Source organism: Rhagoletis pomonella, unplaced genomic scaffold, assembly GCF_013731165.1.
Source record: "Rhagoletis pomonella isolate Grant_MI unplaced genomic scaffold, Rhpom_1.0 Rhpom_scaffold_00006, whole genome shotgun sequence".
NCBI lineage: Eukaryota > Metazoa > Arthropoda > Insecta > Diptera > Tephritidae > Rhagoletis > Rhagoletis pomonella.
In genome coordinates, this window is record NW_023458560.1 from 81,097,136 (window position 1) to 81,119,158 (window position 22,023).

The 22,023-nt window shown below is 35.5% G+C and overlaps 3 protein-coding genes across 5 annotated transcripts in view; all 3 read left to right on the forward strand.

Moving 5' to 3' along the window:
- The window catches only part of LOC118741435 (collagen alpha-1(IV) chain-like), a 13,370-nt gene extending 11,630 nt beyond the window's left edge, over nt 1-1,740 (forward strand). Inside the window, exons 5-6 of the mRNA XM_036473408.1 lie at nt 5-888; nt 957-1,740. Of these exons, the coding sequence (XP_036329301.1) occupies nt 5-888; nt 957-1,217 (1,145 nt within the window). The 3' untranslated portion in view covers nt 1,218-1,740. The remainder of the gene's footprint in view (nt 1-4; nt 889-956) is intronic.
- Nucleotides 1,741-5,554: 3,814 nt separating this feature from the next.
- On the forward strand, nt 5,555-8,965 carry LOC118741439. Of its 3 annotated transcripts, XM_036473410.1 has the most exons (3): nt 5,555-5,721; nt 5,819-7,160; nt 8,834-8,919. In XM_036473410.1, exon 2 carries the CDS (start codon nt 6,185-6,187, stop codon nt 7,112-7,114), a length of 930 nt encoding a protein of 309 aa, XP_036329303.1. In that variant the 5' UTR covers nt 5,555-5,721; nt 5,819-6,184; the 3' UTR covers nt 7,115-7,160; nt 8,834-8,919. The 3 variants fall into 3 exon arrangements, with proteins under 3 accessions (XP_036329303.1, XP_036329304.1, XP_036329302.1); XM_036473411.1 differs by having other exon boundaries at nt 5,555-7,160; nt 8,878-8,965; XM_036473409.1 differs by having other exon boundaries at nt 5,555-7,160.
- Nucleotides 8,966-9,387: 422 nt separating this feature from the next.
- LOC118741440 (SPRY domain-containing SOCS box protein 3-like) lies at nt 9,388-14,227 on the forward strand. Its single transcript, XM_036473412.1, has 3 exons — nt 9,388-9,846; nt 12,050-12,276; nt 12,338-14,227. Exons 1-3 carry the CDS (start codon nt 9,414-9,416, stop codon nt 12,587-12,589), a joined length of 912 nt encoding a protein of 303 aa, XP_036329305.1. The 5' UTR covers nt 9,388-9,413; the 3' UTR covers nt 12,590-14,227.
- Nucleotides 14,228-22,023: the final 7,796 nt, after the last annotated feature.

Sequence of the window (22,023 nt, forward strand, 5' to 3'; positions counted from 1 at the left end):
CAAGGTCTACGTGGTCCACAAGGTTTACCGGGTCTCAATGGTATGAAGGGCGATCGCGGTTTCCCAGGTTTAGATGGAGCACCTGGACCAGTTGGAGCGCCTGGTGAAAAGGGATCAACTGGACCTAAAGGTCGCGATGGACGAGACGGCGTACCTGGATTATCTGGCCAAAAGGGTGAACCTGGTCTAGTACCCCCACCAGGACCTAAAGGTGAACCTGGACACCCAGGTCGCGACGGCGAGAAAGGAGATCGTGGTCCACCAGGCCCCCGTGGTTTGATTGGTTTACAAGGTGAACGTGGCGAGAAAGGTGACATGGGTTTGACTGGTCTCATTGGTCAAATAGGACGGCCCGGACCTAAAGGTGAACAAGGTTTCCCAGGCCCACAAGGCCGTGACGGTTCGCCGGGTCTGCCCGGCCCACAAGGAGACACTGGTGCCGCTTGCACAGCAGCACAAGATTATCTGACTGGCATATTGCTGGTTAAGCACAGTCAATCTGAAGAAATACCACGTTGCCCGCTAGGTCAAATCGAATTATGGACAGGTTTCTCAATGTTATACGTGGACGGTAACGATTATGCGCACAACCAAGATCTCGGAACGGCCGGCTCTTGCGTGCGTCGCTTCTCAACACTGCCAGTGATGTCATGTGGCCAGAACAACGTTTGCAACTACGCCTCGAGAAACGATAAGACCTTCTGGCTTTCAACATCCGCTCCCATTCCAATGATGCCTATCAACAACCAGGAAATTAGCAAATATATATCGCGCTGTGTGGTGTGCGAGGCACCAGCGAATGTCATCGCTGTACACAGCCAGTCGCTAACCATTCCCGACTGCCCCTATGGATGGGAGAGCCTATGGATAGGCTACAGCTTCGTTATGGTAATTCATTTCTTTTGTGAATATGTAGTCTGAATGGCTCAATTTCTTTATTTCCCCTATACTTCTAGCATACTGCCGTTGGTAATGGCGGTGGTGGCCAAGCGCTAGCATCGCCCGGTTCTTGCTTGGAAGATTTCCGCGCCACACCATTCATCGAATGCAATGGCGGCAAGGGTCACTGCCACTTCTACGAAACAATGACCAGCTTCTGGTTGGTCACAGTCGAGAACCATGAACAGTTCCAACGTCCAGCAATGCAAACGCTCAAGGCTGGAAATCTGCTACAAAGAGTATCGAGGTGTACAGTGTGTATAAAAAATTCGACATAAGTAAGCTGCAGTCTTATATAAACATTTTTTCCCCACCCCCCCATTCTCCAAATTTGTATGCCATTTTAAGCCTAAAGATAATTTTATTGAATAACTTTATTAAACTTTACATTCGAGAAAGCCTGAAACCCTGAAAAATTGTTACAGGTAACAATTTGCTATGATTTCCTTATAATTGCCTTAGAATGAACTTTACGCTCACATTGTAGTTTCTAATGATTATATTATATACATATATATGTAATCGAAAAGTACTTGCCCAAGTGTTAATGTTAATGTTTACGAATACTTATATAAACCAAAATGAAACAAAAATTCTGCCATTATACTATGAAGTTGCAACTGCAAATGTCTAAAGCTTCTTGTTTTTTAATTGTAATATTAGCATGTAAATTATAAGCGAAACAAAAACTAAATAATAAAACATAACTAAATAAATATGTAAATGTGTAGTAGCCATCTAATTAACTGTATATTTGTATGAAGAGAAAAATAATAAAACGAAACACAAATACCGAATATTTATGTATGTACATATGTATGTATGTACAGCAATTGAATGCAATCCATAGGCACAATCTACATACATACATCCATAAATTTTTTTTTTACACTAAACTGCTAAATAAAGCGAAAAACTTAAAAATTTTATTTAAAATCAATCGAATCATTTAAAAAAGAAAAATACGAGTAGTATATACTTATGTATATTGATTGGTTTTTAAGTCAAACAGGGGAAGAAAATAATTGCTAAAATTTTAAAATCCAAAACTTATCAACACAATTTCTATGGGTGTAAGAAAAATTATGTTTTACGTTTTGGATGGACTAAAAGAAACGTGGTATCTTAAAAAGTTTTTTAAATATTTAATTCTTTTGAAACTATACACAGTATATTATACACATATATTGTATATTGTCTATTGAAGTTATTATTGAGGTGCCCTTTTACTAAGCGAAATACATTTTGTTTGCATTAGTGTATTTTTAAAAACATTTTTTCTTTTTAAAAACTTTTTTTTCTTCTTAAAAAACTTTATTGTAGAAAAATTTTAAATCTTTAAAAAAAAAACCGGCTCTCACTGTTGACAAGGAATTTCGTCATCTTTAATTTAAAGAAATAAAATTGTAAATTGGATCAAAATTTAGACCTCTAGACTGATTTGTCCACGACCCCCTTCATTTGCCCCACTGTGCGCCGACCGAAGTTTTTTCCGGTGTAAATATTGTGAGCCAAAATTTTCTTGCATCTTTGTCTCTCTTTTGCATATGATTCTTTATTAATGGCATTTTCAAAAAGATTTTTTTTTTTTTAATTTACGCAGTTATGTATAAACTCCCCATATCTTTACGCACGTGATTTTCAAAGAAACGGAGAAATAGTAAATGATACACACACTTAAAGGAGGCACAATTCAGACCCTCTCCCGGAGAGAAGTATCTAAGAGTAAGTCTGAATAGAAAACTATCGTGGAAATCGCACGTGGAACACAAGACCTCCAACGCATTGGTTGCATTTTGGCAAGGTAAACAGGTCTTTGGCAAAACGTGGGGTCTGTCGCCAAAGGAAATCCTCTGAATTTATATCGCTTTGATCAGACCCATAATCAGCTATGCGTCAGTGGTATGGTGGAGCAGGCTCTCAATTAATAACGTTGGAAGTCTGCTTGCTAAACTTCAAAGAACTATTTTTGGCGTGTGCTGCACGGGAGCTTTCTCTACAACACCTAGCGCTGCTCTTGATGCCTCCTATTTTTTTATCATGGTTTCACCAACGTATTTAGCTGAAAATTTTCTCTGTTTACTTATAAAAAATTTTTCTAGATTATTTGTATTTTTTTTAGAACATTTTGTAAATAGAATCCGAATTAGAAAGACATTCGATTCGATTAAATCAAGAAGGGCAAACTTAAAATTGATATCTTGCTCATGATTATAAATTTTGCCTAAGCATTGAGAACACTGGCCAAAATGAAAGTTTTTTGAGCAGGGTTAGCCATTTCTAATAGAATTTCGTAGCAATTCGGATTCAGTGATCGCATTTTCGTAGATTTCACGAAAAATCGAACTACGATGGATTCTGTGATAGCCACCACTGCTGCATTGCTAGTCAAATAAACTCTGTTTCTATTCATTGCACACAATGGCTTAAGCTAAAGTAAATTCCGACTACACCACACCCGAAAATTGATTTTCTGATACGAATTTTTCAGCCAAATACTCCGATTGAAGTCAATCAGCCCGAGAAGTTCGAAACGGTCAACGAAACCATTAATTGCATCGTAAACAAACATTAGAGACTGGATTATTCTTCTGCTCTTAAGTGATTTTAAGCTTATTAATATATAGCGAGCACTATATGAGGGCAGCGGCTCTTCGAATTTTATCGATTGAAGTGCAAAGCGAATGAACTTATGTACGTTGCACCCTTTCAATTCTAGTAGCATGGCAATTATAAATCGGATTCCAAATAATAGCGGCATACTCAAGTTTTGAACGAACTTAAGTGTTGTAGAGAAGTCTCCTTTGAAATCAAAAATTATAAACTGCTGATAAAATTGATAAAATGATAAATTTATCATTTTGATAAATGAACTGTCAAACCTGGTATGGAAATCGACTTCGACCAAATTTTATCATTTTATCAAACGATTTTGGTGGATTCTACCTTGGCAGGTTGCCAGGGGATCGCTTTCGCTACAAACACATAAAAAGCAAATGAACACAACGGACGAGGTAAGACTGAAACGTAACTAGCCATTTAAGTTAAATAATAAACAATGTTATGCAATTATTTACCAAGGCGCGTTCATGTAGGAATGCGGATAAACTGAAAAATTTAAGCATTTTATCCCTTTATCACTTTAGATGAGGACTCCTACTATAAACCTTGGGAAGGACATAGCATATCGCACACCGTCTTCAAAAGAGTCACAACTCAAAATAATACGTTTGTAAGAAAATGTGAAAAACTATTTCTTAGCACATGCTAATCATATGGGCAAGGGCGACTTTACCTTAGGGTTTTTTTTAAACAAATTATAATAAAAATTTGCTCCAGCTCTGCGTACATTTTTAGCGCATAATCTCAAAAATACAAAATTTTGAGTTATGACTCTTTTGAAGACGGTGTGCGATATGTGATTTCTGAAAGTAAAACGATTATCGAACACAACTCCAAGATCAATAAAATATTTAACTAAAATAAGTTGGTGTTTAGCAATAGTATAGCACGGTTGCCGAAACTCCGGAGATTTATAAATAGACATATGGAAACATTTGTTAGTATTGCATGAAAGTTTGCTCCTGTGACACCATTCGATGAGATTATTTAAGTCCTGTTGTAGCAGATGAGAATCAGTATCGCAGGTAATACTACGAAAAATAGTAAAAAGTAAAACTTTCTAATTTTTAAAACAGGACACTGGTTGATGAAGAGAATAAATAAAATTAGACCAAGAATGTTACCTAGGGGGACACTCAAGGACGCAACAAATGAAAACGACTTGAAATTTTCCAATTGCTGTGCTGTCACACAATTCAAAACATTTCAAACAATTGTTGTTGTTGCACCCGGTTTATGTTTGATTGGGCACAATAAGCACAATATTGGCCTCGATTGCCGCATGAGACAATTTATTGTGAAATCACACCATTAGAAGATAAATTAAGGCATTCCATCCATTGTGTGATCCGGGCTTAATGTTTTCCGAAAATCCCCAAAAAATTCATATTAAATCGCATACATTCCTCGTTTACTAGATACTACAATATTTAATGCCTTACTTTTTTAGAACAGCGCCATGGAAAAGGGCATTTTCGAATGTGACAACGGTTGTTTTATACAGATTATTTTTTCGATTACCATACATTACATTTTCCCACTGGGATGTGTCTATATGCAAATGTATGTATGCATCTACTAAAAATATCAGCTGCTGATAAGCAAATACGCATAATGCGGGCGAATATATCCGTACATATATACATATGTATGTATGTATATACACATATGTATTAACTTACAATACACAAGTTTATATACATACACACCTAATATTAGGGATGAAGCACTTGCGACTGTTAAGGCTTAACAGAACCACGCTTAAAGAGCAATACATGAACACACTTAGAAAGGGTGGCGTGAGCGAACGCCGGTAACAAAACAAAGAATTTGATAAAATTAAACACAGAAGAAAACGGTAACTTATTCATATATGTACATATGTATACAAATATATAGGTGCATACATATCGACATTGGCCGATCCAATTGGGGGTGGAAAATCACAAATGAGTAGATGAAGCGATAGATAAAAAGTCAAATGGGGTTGGCTGGATGACTGCCATGCAGACTGGAAAATTCGGAGCGAGCGAAAAGGGGGTTGCTGGGCGCAGTAGTGTAGAGCAGTCGCAGTCGGCTGACAGAAGTCAGACAGGAATGGAGTAATACAGACCATCTAACGAGCTAGCTACGGAGCGAGTGCACGACAAGTCGATAAGTGTTCGTGGAAGAAAGAAATTTATTAAAAATATTGAAAAATACCAAAGTTAAATTTACTTGTTCTATAAGTTTTTGTTTTTTTTTTTGTTCGGTTAAGAATCAACGAAAATTAATTGCATGCGACAATAAGCTTTAAGCGAAAGGCATTGGAAAAAATCGAAAAGTTCTTCTCAAATACACACACACACACAAAAGCGCCTATAAAGTATCTGCCATCCACCCACCTTCGCAGGCAACGTCGACATACATACACATGTATGTACTTTATTGAAGAAAATCCTCAGCCTACAACGAAATCGAAGGGTCCGTTCTAAGTCCTTCGGCCAGCATCTTGTTTTCAACAAAAAAAAAACCTGTCAGTAAGAAAACCTCAGCCGCACACCAGCAGTATTTGTTAACTAGTCGCCAATTGGTCTCCATCTACGTCACCTTCCATTCTTGAACAAGCAAGCATTCCATATATATGATTATCGTTTTGTTGTTATTGTTTCAATCGCTATGTTTATACTGTCAGCGGCTTGTTCTGCATATACACGATCGATGGATCAATCCGAAGAACTCACGCCTACTCAAAGAGGCCGCTGAGACATCATCGGCCGCGACACGTAAGCTCCTGCTAGAGCAGTACCACACTGGGCGCTTGGAGAGCAATAAGCAGACGCGTAAGCGCAATTCTACATCGGCGTGCGGTGAGCCAGACGGCTCGGCGGGGGGTATTTTAGCTGAAGCTTGTCGTTTTTGCGCGAACAGCCCGCAGGGATACTGTCGTCACCATTTTCATCTACAGGAATTGGAGTTGCGAAAAGCTCAACAAAACAAACAGGTAGAACAAAGCCATCCACTATCACAATATCGGCCACGATTTTGGCAGCCGCTCTGTGGTGGTAACAGCACCACTGCCTTGGAGCATACATGGGCGCAGCGGCGGCAGCAACGCAAAGTGAATCGTGAATTGAAGCGTAATTTGAAAAATCGATTGTGTGCCACAACGTCACTACAGCAACAACAACAACAACCACAACAGCTACAACACCCAATGCAAAAGCAATTTCAACTAAACCGACAGTATTTGAGGCGACAGCAATATGAAGAGTCAATGAGGGCAAGAAACGCCGGTACTATTAGCAGCAGCAGTAGCTCGAGCAGCGGTGGTAGTCCATTGTGGGATACGTCCACATCGAACTCGTCCAGTGGTCATCAGTCACCTTTCGCCGCTGTATACAACGTTAATGGGTCGCTTACTGACATTGACACAACAGATTCTGGTTTAGCCACCTCCTTGGAGAGTGTTGCCTATTACGGCGCTGAGGAACAGGAATCCATCGAGGAATCGCCACCAGTTCTAGAAGAGAAGCTAACGCCAAATTCAACTATAACTACGACACACCTGTGAATGAGTGAGAAAGAACTGAAGAAAGATATCTGCGAAATACAGGCAGGTGAGTTAACGCATACTTATAATAGAGATAAAAGAGTTCGTTTGCTTGCTATTTTTTTTTTTTTTGTAACGCTTTACAACTAATGGCCTCAAGAAGTTGTCTTTTAAGTCTACTTTAAATACCCATAATCACCTACAAAGCTGTAATTTCAATAAAGTCGCAACTCGTTACTCACTAACAGACTTTAGGTTTTTTATTCCGTTCATCTATATATATATCTTCTTCCGGCTTGGTTTTATACGGGTTGTTGTGTTCGGCGACGTTGAAAAATTTGTGGCGTCATTAATACTAATCGAGTTGTCAGTTAAACGATTTTGAGAATTCTATCTGTGTTTTATTATAGTACTATGTACTTACATATACATACATATAGGGACCCCTATACGAAGTGAGCGGGATTTCCAACTTGAAAGAACAGGTTAGTCGCCGTACACTATTTGCTATTCCATATGAAATTGAAATCGCCTATAGGCCGCCGTGAAAATGATGTTTCACATGATATACATACATATATTAATTGTAGAAGACAAGCTTAAGGAGAATTCCAGAGAGTTGAATATGTAGAAATGAGAGAATGAGAAATGCCAGACAACTGCTGATAAAGTGTAAGACAGTGTCTTCATCTTGTAGACAATATACAATAGAAATGTTCAACCCTAGTTTCAAGCTCTGCTTAGATCCTAGAGTATCCAAGGTCTGGTTCTGATCCAGCACCACTAAGCGAGACAATATGCTCATGTAGGCAGATTTTGAAGCCAAGAATGGCTAGTCTGAAGGCATATCCTGGACCTCTAAGCGCTCATGTAGGCAGCTTTTGAAGCCTCACCAAAAGAAATAAATCTAAAAGAGTTATACTGGGTAATGAATTAAGTGCAGAACGATGGCAGTTAATATCTAAGCCTTGGCCGAAGCCAAGAAACTACAGTATTGTTAACGCCAGTTTATCTGATGCTCGCAAAAGAAAAACATTGTCAAAGGCAGCCATGAAAATCCCCTGACGAAACACCCACCTTACTTTACCTTACTAACTAGGATTTGATTCCACGCTATTAGGAATATAGGGCCGTTTGCACATGTGCGTCCCACACTTGTATGAGCACCTTTAGTAAGACTGATGTACACATACTTTTATGGCCGAAATTTTTTGATCAGTATATTATCTCTAGTTTTATGAATAAAGGCGATTAATACCCAGCGGGAAAAGTAGTATGTAATACATTACATGTGTGATAAATAATGTAATGTATTTTTCTGACGGACATGCAAATTTGAATGACTCCATTATACTGCTGCCAAGTCCTTTGACTATATACCAGTTTTCTTAAACATATCCCAGCGAGCCTTTCGCCTTCATTAAAACTCTATCGGCTCGCAGTTGAGAACTCGATATAGCGGTGACCAGAGAGTGAGTCGTTGAAAGATACACGCTACTTGGCGATGATAGTCAATATTATTAATAAATAGGTGACTGAAATTTTACTTTAAAATACAAAGTCGAACACCCGGACAGCACAACTTTATTTTGCTTATACTTCAATACGAATATTGCTTTCTTTTTATTCTAATGATATTTTGCTTAAATGTTTGTTTAGTCTTAGGATATTATACACATACATATACATATTTTTGAATTGATAGTAAAATATTATTAAATATATTTTTGTATTTTTTAGTGCGAATAAATATTAAGCCTTTCAGATTCCTTGCCATTTAATAGCCTAAAAAGCTACGAAAAAGCGCTGTCATCAGATCATAGTGCAATAAGTGAGCCAATAGGTTAGGAGAAAGTGACAACTAGACAAAGGCACCAATCTGCGCCATACACACTCACATACGCAGGTATTTTAGACAAAGGACGAGCAAGAGTGGGTCAAGAGGTAAGAAGCGATTTGCGTCTAGATAAGAGTACAAGCTGTTGAACGTTACACAGGTAAAGGTGAAAAGCTTATTTAGTAGAGGTGTAGTCGTCGATGTGCACCGGAAGTGGCCTTTCTCTAGCAAAATGCCAAAGTGACTAGACAACTTGAATGCAAGAAATAAAGAAATGCAAACTCTTCGAAGAGCTATTGAATTTCTGAAAAGCTGCATCAAGTCTTGAAAAAAATCAATGACATGAATGACATTGAAGCGCCACAAAAGCAATGAACTGACATTGAATTAGATAGCAGGTTAATTCGGTAATTCGATTGCAAGCACAATTGCACAATTGCACGTTTCGCCAGAATTTGGTGTTTGTCCTGTTACAATTGTAAAATGATGGCTTCGGATGACGACAATAATTCATTGAACTCATCACCAAAACGTGTCGCACCGCTTGCCGAGCTGCAAGCTGCAGCATCTGCTACCACGAGCGCGACCTCGACCTCCAGCACAAACGCAACAATTGGTACCGCAAACGCGGCCATCGGAAGCCCCTCTTCCCAAATGGGTCGGCGAAAGAAAGTCATGCCGCTAGAGCATGGATGTGAAGACAATTGGACATGGAGTAAACGGCATCGTTCCAAGGAGATAGTATTAAGTGGGGCCAACAATCGCACCGTTCATTTCCATCCGAATTGGAGCAAAGGTACGGCCGGGGTACAGGGCAAGCGACCTCTTAACAATGGTCGTTTCTATTGGGAACTGCATGTGTCACAGCGGGTTTTCGGCACTAGCATTATGTTCGGTATTGGAACAAAACAAGCGCGTAAGTATTCTAAAATAAAGCTTATACAAAATTTGTAATGAATAGATGAGAAAGTATTATTTGTAGTCTAGGTATGGGGTGAGTAGGATTTTAGTTTGTGGTATCACAGTTCTTCCGAGTCAGAGTAGTTAGTTTGTCATTCAATCGATGGATCCTTCATTTCGGACTACTTACTGGCTGAAAATCTACAAGCTCTCTAGAGCGAAAAAAATATTGGTAATGTTTTGCCATCGGAGTTATAAGATTTAATATATGTATTTTATGATTTCCGCCAAAATATTTCGGAAATATATTAAGATTCACGTGTGTTGGGTCGATTTGAAAATATCTATAAATATCGAGATTAGCTAATACTTACTATTACTAAATACTACTACTAGTAATTGAGAAATTGTGTCCTCAATCATTACCAAATTGCCCAAATTATTTTGTTGCGTGTCATCATGGGCACGCGTGCCTTAGGTTTGCCAGCCCTGCATTAGACTGTCCCAAGAATATATTTGGAAACAAATTTGTTTACAAATTTTGATATGCATACCCTCTATATTTGTGCTTTTTAGCTTGAATAGCCTATAAATATTTGAAGTTTTATGGCCTTATTTAGGATAACGATAACCCGTGCCGTGCCGACTTTTAGTTGAAGTTGTATTAAAAAACTTGCATTAATCGTCAATGGAAACTTTGAAAATGCGAAAAATGCCATATGTTTTTAATAGGTCGGCAGGATTTCTCCCAAGGACTTCGAAGAAATTAATTAAAGGACAATATTTTTTTGCACTTTTTAACTTTCAATATCCTTATATATATTTCAGTGGTCGTAAGCTAAAAGCGCTTAAGTCGACTTAAGAAAGAATTGGGTTATACATATATGCTATTGTTTTCTGCAACTACTATTCCATGTATATGTGAAACTCCCATCTCGTTAACTAGGCTATTTAAAAAGTAATAGATGAAAATATTTTGGCTTCCCCATAAGGTTAACATTAAAGCGTTTTCTCCCAAATTCAGGTTTTTCAACTTAGGCGATTATTGCTAATGACCACAGATTTATAGGATTTAAATTAAACTAAGATTCTTCAAAATGCAATAGTTACAATTAATATTGTTTTGAATTTTTCTTTTAATTGATATCCATATTTTGTGTAAACTTTGGAAATATATTTATTATAATTTATGGTTGTTTGGAAAAAATCCTGACTACCTGATAAAAACTAAGCCGGTTTACTAAATGTTATGCCCTAATACTGTAGGGAGTATAGTTATACCGCCTTATATAGAAGTAAAAGTCGGCACGGGTTGCCGTGGTCCGATTTGCATAACATTTTATTTAGATAGTTTTTAAGACAAAACCAATAAAATGAGTGAGTATGCATTAGAAAAATCCACTTTGATTTTTTGGGGCGTATGTATAACGTTAGTAAAGCAGGTATTTTCCAGCTTGAAGTCACCTTTAACGTTAGACCTTGAGATTTATTTATCGATATGGTGAAGATAACCCCAACGGAAACTGAAGGCTTTTAAATTCAAATGGAGGATCCTACTACTTTCCAGCAGCCAGTAATAATTTTTGCATTAAGCTTAGTTTCCAGCTCTCAAGAAAACGGTCAAGAAAAAAATTGCCATTATTTCTTGTATGTGACCAAGGAGTTTTGACATCTGATATTTCACAGCCTGTTGCCTAGCTCTTTTCTTAAGAAATAATAGAGCGGGCATATATTTCTGTTGCAAACAGCTCTTTTTTCACAAAACACTTTAGTAGTAGAAAGCGTAGCAAATTTCTGAAGAACTGCGTACTATCTTAAGGAAATTTTACACAAGAAAATATTAGGTGGAATATGGTCACGAAAGAAGAATAATGGGAGCTAAAAAAATTTAAATTAAGATTATGGAGGGTAAACTCCTGATGGCTCCAGTGAATTCAAAAACTCCACGGGGTAAGCTAGGTTAGGATTGTTAAGATAGTCTTTCGCACGACCTTCAAGATAGAACAGATTGACGTCTACAGACAAATGAGATGAAGCAGGTCGGGGCCATTGAAGTGAAATGGAGTACCATTCTAGTATCAGTATTCAGAAACTTCTCTAGAGTGATAGGTCCATTGAGAAAATCCAGCAGAGAAAATAATTATCGGTTATCAGTCCAAGAAAACAGTCTTCTTTCATTTATTTCGTTGTTTTCTATAATTATATTGTATTTATTGCAGGTCTTCACGCCAACTCATTTCGTAATATGTTGGGTGAGAACGAACACGGCTGGGGTCTATCGCACAAAGGAGTACTGTGGCACAAAGGTGTTGCGCTGCTTTACACCAAACGCTTCAAAGAGAATCATCCCACAGTTATTGGTATACTCTTCGATGGGATCGAAGGTACGCTCACCTATTACAAAGATGGCAAATGCTTGGGCGTCGCGTTTCGAGGTTTAGATAAGGTGGGCGAATGTGTGTTTCACCAAATACATATGTAGATTTTAATTCCTTTTTGTTCTTCAGATCAAGGAACCGCTTTATCCGATTGTCTGTTCTACAGCTGCAAAAACCGAAATGACTCTGAAATGTACTCGACGCGATTTTGTGAATCTACAAGATCGTTGCCGTGCCGAAATTATCAAGCATGTCAAGACGAGGGAGGATTTGGTGAAACTAAAGTTGCCGCCACTGATAACGCAATATCTGAGTGAGGTGGTGAACGATGTGGCACCGCTGCGACAGGTGGATAATTATGATATACTATGTGACTTTTAGAAGGTAGCGTTTGGGTCTGGGAAAGTGGTTACTTAGTTGGAGGAGGCCCGGTTGATTGGTTACTAACCAATCATGTTTTTGTCTGTGTTCGCCTTTTTTCGGTAAAACAAAAATATAGTTCATTTGTCATTGCACATAAATAATAGCAATGCATAGAATATTACTTAGAAATAGTATATGTATATGTATTAATTGATTTTTGCAGAGTTTCAGCCACGAAATCGCACTCAGAAAATAGTCAGCTGAGTATATTTCTCTCAATCACTATAACCAAATATTAGTTAGTTGCATTCGCGTACCTGACAATTATTGAAAGTTATCGAAAGCTTTTTGTGTTCCCGTACGCAGAAAACTTGCAAAGTAGGGGAAATTGAGAGATAAAAATGATATTTAGTTTTGAGGGGAAACTGATAGTTTCTGTTGAAAAAAATGTTTGCCAACAGCAGTTTGCCAACAAGAAAACAGCTGGGTGCAATTTAAGCAAATCACTAAATCGAATTTGATCGTTTCGAAGTTAAAAATAATAAAATACGACGACTTCAATTGTAAGAAGTAAGTAATTATTCGCCTAGCCAGTAAACTGTGTGAGGATAGGACTTTGGGATTTGTCTTCTTACGCTTTCAATTTCATACTTTTGAATGTAAACAGACTTTCTATCAGCTGTTCGTCTAACTTTCAAGTTTCTGCAAAATTTTTTTTTGGATATTTTTCTCTTGTAAGAGAACAGATACAATTTCGCTGTTGGATATATTTTACTGGATATTTTAAACGAACGTACCTAATGTGTTGAGAGAAACATATTTAGCTGACGTAACTAAACTATTTTCCCAGTGTGGAGCCAGGTATAAATTTGATAACTGCACTTAGCTTTTTCAATTTTTTAACTGAGGATATTCCGTGAATTTGCGCTTTGTGCAGCAAAACTACCGCCGTTTTCTCGGCCAAAAAGGACCGTACTGCAAATATCTTAGCAGGGAACATCACCTTAACCATTGCCTTTTTATATAAATTTAAGGAGTTTTTGTGTATGTATGTATGTAGGTATGTATATTAGGGCTGGGACTACCCATATATTCGGATATCTAGATATCCGTTTGGATATTCGAGTATACGAATAAAATCCCGATATCCGCTTAGTATCCATTATTTATATTAAACAGATATCTGGTTAATATGAGTTCTTTTTGTTATCCGGATATTCTAAACAGCTCTCAGAATCACTGAATCTATTGAGTTGCAAAACTAATAATAGATTACAACACGTCTTTAATACATAAACAATTGTTAATTTATTGTTAGTTTAAGATTGAAAACTCCGAATATCCGTCCATTTTTTTATCCAGATGTTCGGACTTTTTTTTATCAGATATGCGAATATCCGGATTATCCGGAGGAACTCCCAGCCCTAATGTATACATTAGCTCGCTTAATATTTTATGTATAGTACACTGGACTGGGTGGGTGCCCACTAGGGGGGGTCCAAAAATGCATGAAAAAAGTAAAATCGGAATTTGTATGCTCTCATCCCCTAGGCTTGCTCTATATCGAAGAAAAATATATCCTAATTTTTTTTTTGAAATCAAAAAATATTTAGAGGTCGCTCAAAGCGCTCCAAGTTTTCCCATGTACATATTTTATATGGGGACGAAACAACTTTTCGTAGAAATGGTATAGAATTCTTAAAAATCAATATTTTTCGATCGGAAGACTATGTTTTTCTTCAGGAGATTCCCAATAATAAAACCCAATTATTTATTTAACCATTTTTTCATAGTTACTTTATTTTATAGGTTTGCCAAAACCCGCAGAAAATGCCAGAAAATACAATAGGGGAAAAATAAAAACTCTTTATCATTAAAAAATTGTTAAATAAACAAATTGTTAAATAAACAATTGGAAGTCTCTTGAAGAGAACCAGAGTTTTCCGATCGAAAAATATCCAATTTCAAGAATTCTATACCAGTTCTACGAAAAGTTTTTTTCCCCATATAAAATACATGGCAAACTTTAAGCACCTTGAGCGACCTCTACTAAATATATTTGGATTACAAAATAAAAAATAGGGTTATATATTCCAATAAAGGTACCAGATGAAAGAGGTTTAAGAAGGTTGTAGTTTGAAAATATTTTGAAGAGGGTTGCCATCTGTTTAAAAAGTTGGATCTAATTAAAATATCTAGTCATATGAAATATTTAAATATTTCACACTCATAGAAAGGATGTTAGAAATATGTAATTAGTTTTACATTTAGAATATTTTTGAAGTGCTTGAAGAGGGTTGCCACCTATTCAAAAATTTAATTCAATTCAAATTAATCAATTATCATTATCATGAGTTTTGGGCGAACTCAGGATAAGGTTGGATAAGTTGAATGAATTATTGCATTACGGGTATCAATCGAAATAGTTCTGAAACGGCCAATTTGATCTATGTTGTTATTGAAATGAGTATGTATCACAATATAGCTCATACGAAAGAGGTTTAAGAAGGATTTAGTTTGATAATATTTTGAAGATTTTTAAAAGAAAAGAAAAAATGTGAAAATCTCCTACTTTTTGGCTAAGCTTGAGTTGAGTTTTATTGAAATCAATTACAACTAATGTTACTCGCAGAATTTCCCACACCCAACGAAGCGGCTCGAAAACTACTTTACGTATAATTTATACTAGTACATATCGAGCCCTAACCGCCAAAATAACGTAAGCGGATTGTTTTTCAAAATTTTCTCTTTGATGCAGAAATATACCTAGATGCATTTCTACATCAAAAATAAAATTTAAAAAAAATTTCGCTTGCGTTATTTTGGCTATTAGGGCTCGATATACATTTAACACAAATATTTGTGTTCGAACAAATCGAAAAGCTTGTTATACCAGGGTGGCTTAATAAGTAAAAAGTTTTATTTTGCACTAATAGTTTTTCCAAATTTTCTACATTGGAGCTTTGCCTTTTATCATTTAAAAGTAATATAAATATTGAAAAAAAGCTTTTTCTACTACACAAGAAGTGGTTGGGGCAAAAACAAATTTGTGTTCCAAAACTGTTGGAGAAATCATATTGAAATAGAGCGGTCCTCAGCATTGTTTAAAAAATTTCTAAGCCCGGAAAAAGAGTTTTTTGTTAATTAATAATATCAGCTGATAGTTTTACACTCAAACTAAAAATTGCACGATTTGATCGTAAAGCAGAACATGTACATACATATAATTGTGCATATTAAGTTTAATTATAAGAATGCAAATATGAATTTATGTATATAATTATTCTTACATTTCAATTAAATGAACTTCGATGTCTGTCCGGGATCGCTAGAATGCTGAACAAAAATATGCAATTTCATAAAATTCCGATGTCCAATAATTAAGTACTTTACATCAGTCACAGAGGCCAGTCACAATTTCAAATATTTTTCCATATATCTATGAAGATTACATCAGCCTAATTTTTACTGAAAACGAAAGCGCGTAGTAGATATATAGATAGGATAGTTAAAACACTGTCTATGGTGCACAAAGCGTATAGTATAAATGTATTTTATAGCATAAAAAAAGATTGAAAAGCTTGAAAATTAAGTGTTTTTGGCTAAAACTCGTCTTTGAGTGCACAAAGGTAAAGAGAGGGATTTTCAGTCTCCCCCCAGACACATTCATTCAACTAAAAGATACTAAGAACTTGGAAATTGTTTGGTATTTTTCGAAAGGAATTTTATAAATTATCGACATATCGATCATTTACTTCAATAGTATCATAACTCAAAAAAGCAAAACTCGAGCTAAACATATACATACATACATATATATGTACATACTCCCATATTAGAAATGTATACATACATACTTTGTTATAGTGAGATACTAGTAATCGATACAGCTATGAAATTTTTACACAAATTAGAAGAAGATGTAGCGCGCGCCAATTTCTGCTTACTTAACTGAGTTTTTGCATTTTTTGGATTACGACACTATTGAAGTAAATGAGCGATATGTTAAAAATTATATTTCACCATAAGTTCTGACGACATAGCTATCATTCGCGGTGGATCACATTTGAGAATTTCTTCGAAGTGTAGTTCTATCTAGTAAAAAAATTACCTAAATATTTTAATTTTTATTTTTGAAGGACATTATGATTAATAAAATCAATAGGCGTTTTCACGGCAAATCATAAGAAATCTCTATGAATGTGCCTTTGTTCCGTTTGTCTGTTATATGCCTTCATTTAAGAACTATTCATAGAGGCAATCTATTGATTAAATATTACAAGTCATATTTTTCTAAGCCATTTTTTTTTGTCTACGTCAGTAAGCTTTTAAACTATGGCATGGCCCAGTCCAATGTACATCCATAAGTATATATATGTATGTGCATATGCAAGTATATATTAGTGCTTTGCGCTTCGCTTTCTAACTTCAACCGTGAAGGTCGTGCCATAAAATTAATGCACTTTAAACGAAAGGCTTTTAAATAATCGCAAAGGGGATCTGGCACTTACACAAATATATAAAATACGATAATATCTATATGTACATACATATACTTCAAACATGTGTATATAAGTAACTTTGTCATAGCAGCCGTTAATACATTCGATTTGCTGTAAACTTTGTAAAAAAATATGTATACATATATATAGGAAAGTTCTAGAAAAGATCCGGTCAGTAGGATTTAGTATTAGTTTGACGCATAAGAGAGCTAAACAAATTATTAGAATTGCATTTATTAATTAAATACTGCTGAGCGAAGCTAATTAAATCAGTAAATAAAATTTAATAAAATAAAAAAGTTTAATTAAAAACAATAAACAAAAACTTAATAGAATGCATAAGATAAGATTTAAGAAAGTATCTTAAATGCTTCGCTAATTCTCGTTATAAATGCTTAACATGTGCAGAAGGCATTGATAGCCTTTCTAAGTTTTTTTTTTAAGTCTTTTTAAGAATTTTTTTTTTCAATGCACATACATACAGTATTGGCCAATACAATAGCACCCCCATTTCAAAGTCATATTGTTTGCTACTCATGTTTATTTATTTATTTTTAAGAATTTTCAATTCAAATACAGTTCATTCCTGACAAAACTCACATAAACTCAAGTTTAAAACTTTTCAAAAGTCCGCAAAAAACTGCAACAAATTTTCACCCAAATTTCAAACTTTTTTCTCAGAAGCGGTAGAATTTTTTTGAATACAGTTTTATAGCCCATTCAATTTTAGTCTAATAATGTGCAAGTTTCAAGTCGCTAAAGATTACCGTTGATTTTGTAGAATTTTTTTCGCCGAGGATGTTGCGGGTTTCTGCCATATAAAAATAAATTGTGTTTAGTCGTTATATGGAAGCAAATGAGACAAAAAAAAATTCTAAAAAATCAACGGTAATCTTTAGCGACTTGAAACTTGCACATTATTGGACTAAAATTGAATGCGCTATAAAACTGTGTACTCAAAAAAATTCTAGAGCTTCTGAGAAAAAAGTTTGAAATTTAAGGAAAAGTTTGTTGCGCTTTTTTGCGGTCTTTTAAAAAGTTTAAAACATGGGTTTATATGGGTTTTGTTAGAGAATGAACTGTATTTTAATTGAAAATTCTTAAAAACAAATAACTAAACATAAGTGGCAAACAATATCGCTTTGAAAGGGGGGTGCTATAGATATGTCCAATACTGTACATATGTACGAGTTTCTATACTTGTTTCCGTGAGTCCCAAAAAAATCAGATTCTTGTACGTCTCTATTTACACTGGTGCAGGTGTTCCAAATAAACTTAAATATATGTAATTTCGTTCAAAAAAAGACATAGGCCTGTTTTGGTGCAATATTGTGATAAATTTTAAGATCATATTGTATGTTTGTTTGCTTATTTAAATTAGATAAGCAGTTATTAAAAATATCTTGAATTATTAAAATGTTTGATTTTCCTCAAATTTGACTAATTTTAAAATGTGTGTTTTTAGACTACCGAATGTGGCTGCGTGCAGAAATGCATCAAGCCAAATCATCGGTCTTATATGCGCGCCGTTAAGTTCAAATTAGGCATTTAACCGTGTTGCGCATATTGGAAATTTTCATCAGTTATATGTATCCCACAGTTATAAAAGAGACTCGATACTTTGGCTTGATGCATTTCTGAACACAGGGTGTCGCTGAATTTGTTCTTTTTGGTAAATATGTTTTTTTTTTTTAATCATATTCATATTTTAGTATCTAGTCGTACTTGTTGTTTGTCTTCTGTTCGTTTTAAAATTAAAATAAGAAACAACTTTATATGCTAAACTTGCAATTGCGCAAAGCTTTAAGGTTAAAAACATTGTGGTGTAATTTGAGCAACTAAAAACCGAGTGAAATTCTAGTCATGCAAGTTAAACGAACTGCTGGTGCTGAAATTGCAGCGCACCACGGAAGCAGTCATCAATTTAAGAACTTACTTGTTCTACACACAATAGTCATTTAGGCAATTAATGAAATGTGTATAGTAAAGTAATTAAAATGAATTGTAAAGAAATTAATGTCCTAATAAACGATCTGTGTCTTAAATGTCCGCTAGCGAGATTTCGTTGTAGTTGCTGTGATGCGGTTGTTATTGTTATAACAACATAAAATTTGTCCCAAACAGTTTGGGGACAAATACAGTCATTGGCCAGATACATATAAACGGAACGGGTTACGTAGTAAGTAATGTATCCAGAAAATATTTACACATGTACACCTGGAGCTCGTTTCTGGATTCGGCGCCTTGTTCTCTACTGCTAATGAGTAGTAGAGAATGAGGTAATTCTCTAGCAGTAGAGAAATAATCGGTTGAGAAGAGTTACAGAAACGAGCTACTCGAGCGATCCTCGTTTTACAAGTTTTGTTTTTCTTCACATGGTTTTTCGCATCTCCAAAGTGTTTGTAGGTACTTTTATTCATAAAGTAGTGCAGACTAAAATTCCATATACATTTTGGAATACTTTTGACACATATTTCAAATTGTCTCGGCAAAGGCAGGTAGCCCAATGTTAGGGCCACGTGTCTAAAGAATTCAGTTCCAATTTGGTTAAAATCGTTCATAAGTTTTGACTACGAAAACGTCTGTCTATAATTTCATATACTCACCTAAATATCACACTTTTATTTTATACAATATTCACAATGTTTACGTGATACTTTTTTTTGTTAATTTTTTATAAGAATATAGTAAACCATATAAGTAAAAGTCAAAAACTTTGTGTAAAGTTCAGGAAAATTTAACAAATTTCAAAAAAAATTTCATCAAAATTTTCAACTTTTCTTTCAGGCTTTTAAGAAACTTATTGGGTATGCAAGTTTTGTGTAGCTTATTCAATTTTAGTATAATGCGCAGGTTTGAAAATTCGGAAAAGTGCCGTTGATTTTTTGAGGTTTATTTTGTCGAGGGTGTTCCGTATTTTCTTCCATATAAAAATAGACTTTGTTTATGCGTTATATGGGAGGAAATGCGCAACACCCTCGACAAAAAAAAAAAATATCAAAAATCAACGGGATTTTTCAGAATTTTCAAACCCGCATATTATTATACTAAAATTTAATGCGCTACAAAATTGCATACCCAAACAGTTTCTAAAGATTGTGAAAAAAGTTGAAAAACTCGATTTTTTTTTTAATTTGTTGGCATTTGGCATGACAAAGTCGGGCATTTAAAAAAAATCGTGTCATTACATTAAAAAAATGTTCATTAAATTCATTTCCACGTGGCATTATTTTAAATGGCATACATTTTTTGTAATTTCAATGGCTAATGGAAATTCGGCATAAGACTTTGACCTTATATATATGACTTACGTTAAAGAATCTACTTTATTTTTATAAAAAAAAAATGAAGGAAAAAATGTATTACGTAAAAAATTGTGATTAATGTAAAAAGTAAAAGTGTGCAATTTAGGTGAGCGCCACTGTATATATTTCTTTATGGTCCCTGGATATAAGGTTAGTAAAATTTTGTCGTAGCTACATATGTCAACAACCACTTTGTATGACATACGACAAAATGTGACAAAAATTTGTTTTTAATTTACGATTCTTTTTACAAAACCGCCCATCGACCAGTTGCAAAACCGCCTAATACCATGTCCCCACCAAAAAGTTAACCATCTCAAATCGAACTTAACCACATCACTAACTATTGCTGTCCACACTGCGGTTTGAGGTTTATAAAACAGTACAAATGTAAAGAACTGTGTTCGGACCTCAAAAATCGATTCAGGACTAAATTTCTGCAAAATCGGAGCAAAAACAAATTTTCCGTACTAGATTGAGTTTTTTATTTTTGTTTCTGACATTAATTGTTTGACTAAAAAATTTTCTATTCATGCAAAATAAGAACGCGGGGCAATGTAAGGATAATATGTTACATATTTAGGTAATTTTTAGCATTTTCTATATAGTAGAACGTATCTAACACTTAATTTTTTAAAAAGCAAACCTTTTCTACTTTATATAAATTTCATTCTACATATATTTTTTAACAAGTTAAGTAAAGTTCTGCATCCGCCAATTTGTACAGCCATACATCAAAAAATAACGAAGTTACTTTATTGACGCTTTGCTATGAAAGAGTTACTTTTTAACAGTGAGATTTGGCTAACTTTAAATTTTTTTACTGAAACCGATGGTGAACACTCAAAAAACGGCCCCAAGAGGGGCATAACATGAATAAAAAAAACAGAATAGATTTGAAGTCAAGCGGAGTAGAGGAGTAGATTTCAAATTTTTTCAAAAACCGGAGTAAGTCTAATCTGATCTTAGTTGAGTCCAAACACTAGTAGGGAACGAATTCTTTACATTTTCACGCTAATGACCCACAGATGGCGGGAAAACACAGGGTTGTATCAGACTTTCGACGTGGTTTCGAGTTGGTTAGCTTTTAACCATCTCAGTGAAATGGTTAAGTGCTGTCATTTTTATATGGCGAAACTACGCTAAATCAAGTGGGTTATCGGGATAACCAACTCAATAGCCATAACTACGTGGTTAGCTTCGGTGGGGACATGATATAAATCGCCATTGTGGCAAAAATGAGATTTGGTAACCCTGAACTCCAGGCATCAAGATTTATGCATAAGAATCATAAAATCGTTATTAAAACAACAGATTTATAAAATAATAGCTAGAGAAAATGCCGCCTCTCAAGGCAATGCCTTCAGAGAAAATCCGTTTTTTCCCTCTCCTGTAAAATTTGAGTGCCAAAACATCGACGATATGAATGTATATGACGATGATACTGCCATTCTCACGACAGCCGGTTCTACGTACCGGAATGACTCGGGCTTTACCCGACCAAGGGCTGTTGTTTCGGCGATCTAACCCCGTCGTTCGTGGCCCCATGCTGTGCGAACCGGCACCACCACCCGCCTGGGCAGCACACAATCAACACACCCACACCCCAACACAACACAGCAATAGACACACAAACAAACACAAT